General features: G+C 26.6%; 1 protein-coding gene across 4 annotated transcripts in view; it reads right to left on the bottom strand.

Moving 5' to 3' along the window:
* Positions 1 to 317: 317 nt before the first annotated feature.
* The window catches only part of LOC126907427 (protein FAM102A), an 18,552-nt gene continuing 8,979 nt past the window's right edge, over positions 318 to 9,890 (bottom strand). Inside the window, exons 1-9 of one of the 4 annotated variants that reach the window (XM_050688706.1) lie at positions 5,593 to 5,614; positions 5,396 to 5,516; positions 4,577 to 4,770; positions 4,370 to 4,500; positions 2,999 to 3,221; positions 2,465 to 2,749; positions 1,200 to 1,465; positions 983 to 1,126; positions 318 to 552 (exon numbers count right to left, since the gene is read on the bottom strand). In XM_050688706.1, coding sequence (XP_050544663.1) covers positions 1,008 to 1,126; positions 1,200 to 1,465; positions 2,465 to 2,749; positions 2,999 to 3,221; positions 4,370 to 4,500; positions 4,577 to 4,770; positions 5,396 to 5,458 — 1,281 coding nt within the window. In that variant the 5' untranslated portion in view covers positions 5,459 to 5,516; positions 5,593 to 5,614 and the 3' untranslated portion in view covers positions 318 to 552; positions 983 to 1,007. Of the gene's footprint in view, positions 553 to 982; positions 1,127 to 1,199; positions 1,466 to 2,072; positions 2,241 to 2,464; positions 2,750 to 2,998; positions 3,222 to 4,369; positions 4,501 to 4,576; positions 4,771 to 5,395; positions 5,517 to 5,592; positions 5,615 to 9,890 lie in introns of those variants that run through there. The other 3 variants (XM_050688705.1, XM_050688704.1, XM_050688707.1) reach the window with 3 other exon arrangements.

Here is a 9,890-nt window from a genome sequence, read left to right as displayed (position 1 = left end):
AGTATTTATAATTTGTTAAATTCATACAAAAATAAATATATATTTTTTTAATTCATTAATATGCGTACCAAAGAAAACTTAAATTTAAAAAAATTCATTAGTTTGAGTTATAATAAATAACTCTAGAATTAAAAAGGAACATTTTTCTAGTCCAATAAATTATTTTTAACAAAAATGTTTAGCTATTTTTTTTAATTTTAATTTTAATTTAATATTTCACCAGTTATTTTATATAAATTAAATATTTTAGAAAACATAACAAGCTACTTTTGAATTAATTTTATTCAAATAATTAAAATACATGTTCTAAAAATATAAAAACATATTTACTGACACGGCCTTTAAAATATTTTGAATGGATCCTAAATGTAAGAACATATCTCACAAAATTATGTTTTAAAGTATGAAAAGAATTAGTGGTCATTCTAACTGGCATTTTAGTTTTTTGGCAGATAATAACATTGAGGCACAATGACTTGACATATGAACTAGTATGAAAAGATCTTTAGAAAATTCCATACATCCAAAAAGATGCACTATGCTTACAACAATCTTTAAAGAAAAAAAATTGTAATTATTATTAATTGATATTTATAATAACATGTTTTTAATAACTAATCTACATATATTTTCATTTTAGATGTAAAATTTTTTATTTAAACAAAAGAAAAAAAAGAAAAATAAAAACACTGCTGTTGAGCAATTATAACTGTTGAGATATTAAGTTTATATAGGAAATCCACATTCTTATATGTTTAAACAACTCATGATTACTTAATGCTAATTTATATAGAACATTACTTTAATGTCTCAAACATTATTTAATTTTTTTTCTATAAATAATTTAAAATTGTTCATTTCACTATCCTACATCATACAATAAAATAGAACTGATAAAATTATTATATTTATTATGAATTTCTTGTAAAATTAATTTTTTTATAGTATATTTTAAAGCTTTGTTTTAGATATTAAAACTTACTATGTATATTATAAGTAATATAGCGTTATCTATTGTCTTCCATCACAACTTGTTTGAATAGACTATTAGACATATGACATTTAACATTTTGACTACCAAGAGTAGTTGTACCATCCTTGGCAATAAATAATTGTAAGCCTGGCCCTTGACAAAAGCAATAAAAATAAAATGTATATATTAAAATTATAGATAAAATTCAATCAAATTATATTTATACTATGTTTAGTATCTTCATCAGCGGAATGATCCTCTAGATTAGTAGCTCTGAGCAATTGATCAATTAGACTGTCTGGATTTACCCTGGTAACCTCAACACGCCCAGTAGCTTTGGTATTACCATCATCTAAAATATTATTTGTGGCTGCTGATTTTTTGTTTCTTCGTTCTAATGCAGCTTTACCTCGATCTAAAGATCCCGCCTCAACCCCACTTAGTATTGGTGAAGCTTGTGACATAGAAATTGCAGTACCACTAGATGTCATACTATATAAATAAATATATTAATATATTAGTTTTGCAATAAATTAAATAATTCAACAAAAGAAATATTGAACTTAAGAGAACAAACCAAAACCATCAAATTGTAACAAATTAAATTAAAATATAAAAAATTCTTATGTAAAAATTCTGTAAAGCTTTAAAGCCATTTATTACAATAACTAAAAAGCAGTATATATATTTAAAAGCAACTAATAAGCATTTATACATTTCTAGGCATCTTCTAATTCCGATGTTGAAAATTAGTCAAGATTTTTTTTTAATGGAAAAAGAATTATAAATTCAAAATTGATTGAAATATATACCAGAGAGAAAAATTGTAACTTACAAGTAAATTGCAATTTACAATTTATTATAATCTATTCCTATACAAATTTTAATACACCCATTACATGTCAATTAATAATATAAAAATTAAGTTAAAATTATTTTAATATAATAGAATCAGAAAAGTACATGCTTTTTTTTTAATTTAGACAAATAAAATTTATATATTTTTTTTAATAAACATTTTAATATAAAGTTTTCATGCATAAATAACACTGGTATTTCATGCATAAATACCACTAGCATTTCATGCAAGATCACTGACATTTGGCTAGGCCGCCTGAATGGAGCAGACACAGACGTGTCAGATGTGCTGAGCAATTTATCCAATTCAGGTGTAAATGGGAGTTTCTGAAGTGAGTTGACATTGAGCGTCCCTTGTGGCCCATACCCAATTGAGCTATCCAACAATTTACGATGATGTATACTGCCCCTGAACAACATTCCCTCATAAAATCACATATTTCTTAACAATACTAAATCCACACCATATACTTACAACTATATATTTATACTATACTCAATCTTTCCTTAAAACAACAAAACTTATGTTTTAATTAATATAAATAGCGTAAGTGCAATACAATATTTGTTAATGACGAGTATGAGAGATGTTATTGCTAAGCATTATGATTTTAGGGTCAACTTATTTATTACCTAAGGGAATCTGGGGTTAAAGGCAACAGACCAGGTGATGAATTAGTACGTGGAGATGGACCAGACCATGGTGGGAACCTAAATCCAATAGCTTTGTTGTCTGGCGTATGAAAAACGTCTTGATGTGTACACACTTGAGGGGATTGTCGATGATGTGTTTTTAATTGACGTAATGACCAAAATCTTGAACGAGGACTGTTCCATATAGGTGTAGGAGGCTGTGATGGCGGTGGGGTTGCAGGTGTTGGTATCAAAGTAGGAGACCATACAGGCCAAGAAGGTGACCTGATCACAATCATTAAAGTTAAAAAAGAGTACAATACATATAAATTTAACTTGAACATTTACTGAATTAAACACTTATATTTTCAACTATAATCATACACAAAATAACCTAATAACTTTTGATGTACTCAATTTATTTTTATCCCTATCATAAAGAGATTAATTAAGCTTAAATTAATAGTATAAATACATAGATTGTCAAACGTGGAAAATTTTTCTTTTCTTATGTATATAGGAAAAAATTATTACCGAACATGGCCACTATCTCCAGAACTACTATGCCTAGAATGAGAATTATGAGAACTGGAACCTTTGCTCGTATTTGATGAGTTACGAGAATGACCACTTGAATTAGTTAATTGATTGGTGGTAGGAGCTGTATCATGAGCTGCTATATTGTCTTCATGTTCCGAATGATTTAAATTTAACTCGGATTGATTATGTTTTTCTGAGTTACTCATGGAGGGAATGTCTGAAAAACAAAAAAATATCAATCTATAAAAATTATTTAAAACCAAAATATAGGCCTGTTCATATTTATTGTATAAGTTCATGAGCAAATAAATTGATCAAAATGTTAATATTCTAATTTAACAAATGAAAACTAAAAATTAACTAAATAGATATCCTATAGATAATATTTTTAAGGGGTGAATAAAAATATAATAGCAATAATGAAATTTAATATAAAGAATATTTTGGGAAAAAATCATTTGAATATAAATTAAATATTAAATCTTGTAATTTTTTTTTCAACTGTTAGATTGGTTAATGCTAACCAATTTTTAAGATTGGACTAGTATATTCTGGAGAATTATAAAGTACAGTGATTTCTCAATAAATAAAAATAATATATATATTAATTAAATTTTTTATGTAATATATCATTTCGTAAGTATATTTTAAGTTAAATTTAGTTTATTATAATTGTCCAAAAAAATTAATTTTTCGTTTTTTCTTTAAAAATGTAATAAATATACTTTTAATTAGTCTCGTGAAAAATGAACTCTTTCCTTAAAAAAATTGCAATTTACTTTATTTTATTGTAATGAAGTTAAAATTAATTGTTTCAAATGGAGTATGAGAAAATTTACCTTTAGACTCTCTCGCCACAAATACAATTATAAATAATTTTTTACATACAGAAAAACAACAAATCTTTTATTAGCTTGATCAAATTCAGGACTTAGCACATATATATATACATATATATCCCTCAATAGTAAATAACCATAACCCGAGGAAAAATACACGCCATATATTTTTTCCGAATTAAAAAGCAGAATGATGAACCCATACTTTTTTTATAAAAGCCCAAAATTAAAACACATATATCATTTGGATGAAGAGCTTGTTAAATCCAATATTTTTCATACATGTATATAAAATTTAAATAATAATTATAATAGAAAAAAATAATAGAAGCGTATTTTTCGAATTTAATTATATAATTAATATAATTTGTCTTAATCGAAAATCTACAAAACCGAATACAATATCAACTAGAAACGTTTTCATTTTTTTAAGAGTTCATTTTAGTAAGGTTTCGCATCATGTATGGCTTGATTCTAAAACTAATACGAAGACACAAGAATAATATTGTTTAGAAAAATAACTTACCTGCCGGAAACAATAACCGTTTTTTAGGCATATTGCCAAATCCACTATTCGAATGGAATTCAGTATCTTCACTTTGAGGAGTATCACCATTAGTCAAAGGTATCTTCTGATTTATTGCCGAAGATGTTGGACTAAATATTTAATATAAAATAAAAAGTTGAAAATACAACCAATTCAAGAATATAATGGCAGAGAAAAATATTTTACGCTTTAAATAAAATATCTCCAGATAACATATTCATGGAAACAGTTATTCGAAGCATTGAGTTGTCTTGGCGGTGATGTCGATTATCGTATCCTTCCAATAAACATCGCCTTGAGCTTAACCCGGCCCCTGCAAGTTCAGCCAAATTAACGTCGGTGAAACCTAGTTTTTGAAAACTCCGTCCACCTTTCAATTCCTATTTGAAATAATAAGACAATCAATTAATAATAACGAATGTCAGTCAATAGACAAAATAGAGAGGGGATTTCTGGTGAAATCTCTTGATGTTAACATTTTTAACAGAGAGCGTTCGGAACGTGGACAAGTTTGCAAGCGAACCAAGTATGCTGTCATTATATTGTTCACATAAGCAATGCCCACGGTCTGTTAAAAAATTCATTGCTATATTTTCTAATAAATTGAAACGTGCATCATTTAAAAAAGAAATAATCTGTCCAAGTTTTAAACTCTATGTTTGGTATGATCATAACAATGTTTTCTATTCAGGTGACAATATAACATTTTATTCAATTGCTGTTAAAGGATATATAATCTAATAAACTCGTTTCCAATCGTCATTTATTTACTATCATTGGGTATGACATTGGAGAGAAATTAATGCCACAGAGTTCCAACAAAATATGAAACGACAGCTATACAATTAAGTATAAATATATATATTTATATAGGGAATAAATTTCGGGCTTTTGATAATTTTTTATTCAATAGCTTACGGAAATGACAAACACAATCAAATTACACTTTTAACACACATCAATATATCAAAACGCTGTTTGTAAAAATTAGGAATGTATATTTACTTTACGGACTGATATACGTAAATTGCAAGGATCTAAGATTCCGGTAGACGCATTAGCGCTCATTTTGCAAATAAATTCAAATTGGGCGCCCCATCGTACTGCATGATCACGAACCTCTTCTCTGTAATAAAATTTAAAGGACGATTTAATAACAAGTCTTTTATATTTCATATAATTCGATTGTCCTAATAATTTACGTTTTAGAAGGTCACGAACAATTAGAACTGTTCACGCCAGAAATATAGTCACACCATTAATTTTCGTGTAGAAATAATGATTTTTACATTGTCTTGTTATCAGCTCGTATTTGTTCGTATAGTAAAGTGTAAATTATAGCACTAATATAGATAGTAAGTAATTACCACAATTAGAAAAAAATATTCAAGGTAAAAATGTTGGTATTATTAAATTCTTTAAATTTACGAATACATTTTATTAATTTTTACTTTGAATTTTAATTTTACAACTAGTACATAAAAAAAATCAACTTTGACTTTAACATTAGATATGAATAATATGAATTATACAACCATAATAAAATAATTTGATTAAATTAGAAATTTAATGATAATTGTGTAAAATACTACAATCATTTGGATATATTTTTTTACAATGATAAAAATTGTCTTTATTATATTGTAAATTTGTATATCAATAATATAAATATGAATAAGCAAAGGTTTATTCATTTTTTCTTTACTATATTATTATTTTGGTATTAAAAATATGTACACCCGGAAGTTAGCATAAGTAACTTATAATAATGTGTAATAGTGTGTAAGAGAGGAAGATAGTGCATTCAATCCCATCTCGGAAACCTATTCTATAAATAAACTGCTTCCTTAACGGATTATTATTATTCTATCCTAAAATTTTTAAACACTTGGCAGCTCAAAGAAAGAACACCAGTTTTATAGAGTATTTCAAGGCAACGAAAAGAGACTATTAAACATGTGTTTTTAATTTTTTTGGCTGCTCAGATCAACAAAGATCAGATATATACTTTACCTAAAAGTATTTAAAAGTCTCGAATACGACAAAAGGAATTTAGCGCCAAAAAATGGCCATCGTTCATGGTATATAATAGAGAGAAAAAGCAATGTTTATTATGGAAGAATTTCAAAGTTTTGGAACACATCCATAGTATAACCCAGTACGAATGTGAAATGGAAACTCTATAAAAACTAAAATTATGAGCCATTATAAGAACTCAATAAATGCATTTTTACTACGAAGTAACGTATTTTTCTATAATAGATAAAAAGTATCACTGCTAAAATATTTAGCAAGTTCGTTAGGATAACTTAGAGGTTTTACTTTATTAAATATTTTAGTAAAATTATGCGAGATGATGAAAACTACTCAAAAACTTAAAGTAACCACCTAGCTTTAGGTTTGTGTCTAAATGAGCCAATTAGGTATTAAGTAAAAATAAGCACATGGAAGTTTCAAATATTAACTAGAAGTAGTAGATTACAAATTGATTATTTTACGTGTAAGAGAAAGTGTAAAGCTATTAAAATATTGTGAAGTCACCCCTTGTGAGGATGTGACACAGCATAGATTGATGTTAATGAAGTTGTGGAATAGTGAAAAGAATGTAAGTAAAAATAAAAAGAACATAGGAAGAGAGTCAAAGATTAGATGGTGGAAATTAAAAGCTGAAAAAAAAGAGTTCTTAAAGAAAGTGAAAGAAAGAATGGTGTGGAATGTAGACGGAAATATAAATGACGAACGGACTAAGATTACCGCTTATGTAAAGAATACCACAAAAGAGATTGTGCAGTAAGAGTAGAATGTCAAAAAATATAGAAACGTGGTAGTGGTATGAGAAAGGTAAGAGCATTATAACAAATAAAAAAAAGCAATTTAAAGTATGGTAAAAGAACAGGAGGATAGAGGATTGGATACAGTAAACAAGGTTGTGTAAAGAAACAATTGGTGCAGTAAGTAAGGTAAAGTGTAAGAGGTATAAGTTAGGAATAAAAGAAGGTGGAAAATAAATATATAGATTAGCAACGGTTAAAAAAAAACGATCTAAGGATTTAAAATGTATGATGTGTAAAAAATTACAATAAAAAGGTGTTAACAAAGGATGATGATGATAAAAAGAGACTGAATAAGAAGTATCTAAGAGATGCTTTAGGAGATATTCCGCGGAACGAAGAATAGATTAAATTAATGAAGAAGATCTATGAGATGCTGTGAGATTGATGAAAAAAAAATCAGTAAGACTTGATAAAATACTAGTGGAAGTGTAGAAAATGTTAGGAAAACATAAGGTAATCGAAAGATCTTTTAAATAAAGTCTTAATGAAAGGGAAGATGCCAAAAGAGTAGAGGGAAAAGTTTTGTGGTACCCGTATTTTAAGGCAAAGAAGAAATACAGGAATGTGAAAATTATAGAGGCACAAAGCTTATGAGTAATAGTATGAAGATTTGGGAAAAAATAAAAAATAAGAGAATAAGAAGTCGGACATCAGTAACTAAAAACCAATTTTTTAGTTTATTGCCTGGAATGTGTCGTTGCCTGATGCTATTAACCCATAAAATCATTTGTTTATAAGAAAATAACTATTTTAAATTTTTATTAGAGAAAAATAAAAAAATATATACTTTTAACGTAGACCAAACTAAAAATTATTTTTAAAAAATTTACTGCAAAATATTCGCTAGTTCAAAAGTGATTCAAGATGTCAGAGCATGGTGGGACACTCTGTATAATAAGATGTCATATTTTCATAGTATGCAAATACAGTGCAATATTTTAAGATTTTAGCTTTTAGAAAAACAATAGCCAGTTATTTATAATTTGTAGTTTATTTTTAATTATTTAAAAACTCATTAAATAACCTGTACTTTTTACGTGTTTCATTAATCACAATAATTAGTACCTTTTATCTATTTTTGACGATAAAAATAAATTAAAATTCAAAGATAAGTTAGTTATCAAGATTAATATAACAATAAAATTTAATATATATATATACACATGACGTTAAAACATCATGTTAAAAACGGTAGCACAGTTTAAGCGTCGCGTGGTTAGGACTAGTATAAATAATATCTGACAGTGATTAAAATCACTATCATACGTAACACTTCGATGCAAATCTGTAGATGGTGTTAAATTTTAAGAAATTGGTGTATTATTCAAAAGCAAATTTCTAACTCAAAAATAATTAAGGAAAAATGCAAAAATATCATTGCCACAAACAATGATTTTTACTAAATAGGTAAGCGCTCGTCGCATTCGTTTTTTGATAAAATTGGCAAAAACTTTCAAAACTTAAGTTGAAAAAATTTAATTTTTGTGCAGAAGTTGCTATTTTGATTCCCCTTTGTGGGCAGATAAGGGTCATATTTTCAAAAAATTTATATCCAATGATAAATAAATATCTATGGTTTCAATGAAAACAAGAATTATTTTGATTCGTTCATTTTTCAATAAGTTATGGCAATTTTTAGAAAAAAAAAGTTTAAAAAATATCGAAATTTACAGATTTTAAAAATAATAATTGTTTGGGTGATTTTCACTATTTATGAGGAACGAGAGCAAAATTTTCAATTTTTGAGGGTAATGTCTTTGACTAGATACGATTTGTGATCTTTTGACGCATTTTTGAAAAAAAATCGGTCCAGTGAGAGCTGAGAAAAAGTAGTGACAGACACAAAAATAAAAATAACACACATCATGGTAAAATTAATACCTTCTCAGCTTCGCATCGAAGCTAAAAAATGTTAATATATATAATCATAGAAAATTAAAAAATAACTTAAAATAAATAATAAAATCTTAAGCATAATATATGAATATCACACATTTATTAATAATGGGTAATTATTAATGAGGTTTGCATATACTTTATAATTTTATATTGTAGTTTAAAAAAATCTAGATACAATGTATACATATTATAAAAAACCCAGCACAGTGGGGTCGCGGCATAGTGGGGATGTTGCATAGTTGGGTCCAGTATAGATTTAATCTGACAGTGATTAAAATCACTATCATAAGAAACGCTTCGATGCAAATCAGTAGATAGTGTTTAATTCTAAGAAATTGGTGGATAATTACAAAAGCTACATTATCTGCTAGTTTCTTATTAATACCCTGATTAAGATAAAGTATGTCGAATGAAAAAGGGATTATTAAAAAATATTATTTCTCATAAAAAAATTGTGTTGATTCGTACACTTTTCAATGAGTTATAGCATTATAAAGTTAAAAATGTAACCAACCCAACCCAACATCAACTCCTATTTCCTTAATTATATCCAGATTAGTAATTATTTTAATTATATATTATATAATTTTTATAATTAATTATTTTCAAATTATTATTGATTTTTAATATGTTAAAAGTAATCATTTTGAACCTACTTCTTTTTGTTCTTTAAAGTGAAAGTTTTAATAAAAAAAAAATGAATTTATTACCATAACTTTTAACTCAACTTGCAAGTTTGAAATAAATATTATTAAATAGAAAAAAAT

The sequence above is a fragment of the Daktulosphaira vitifoliae genome, unplaced genomic scaffold, assembly GCF_025091365.1.
Source record: "Daktulosphaira vitifoliae isolate Bord-2020 unplaced genomic scaffold, ASM2509136v1 Scaffold_5, whole genome shotgun sequence".
Taxonomy (NCBI): domain Eukaryota; kingdom Metazoa; phylum Arthropoda; class Insecta; order Hemiptera; family Phylloxeridae; genus Daktulosphaira; species Daktulosphaira vitifoliae.
The sequence above is the reverse complement of the archived record's forward strand: the minus strand, read 5'-3'. Positions and strand labels throughout refer to the sequence as shown.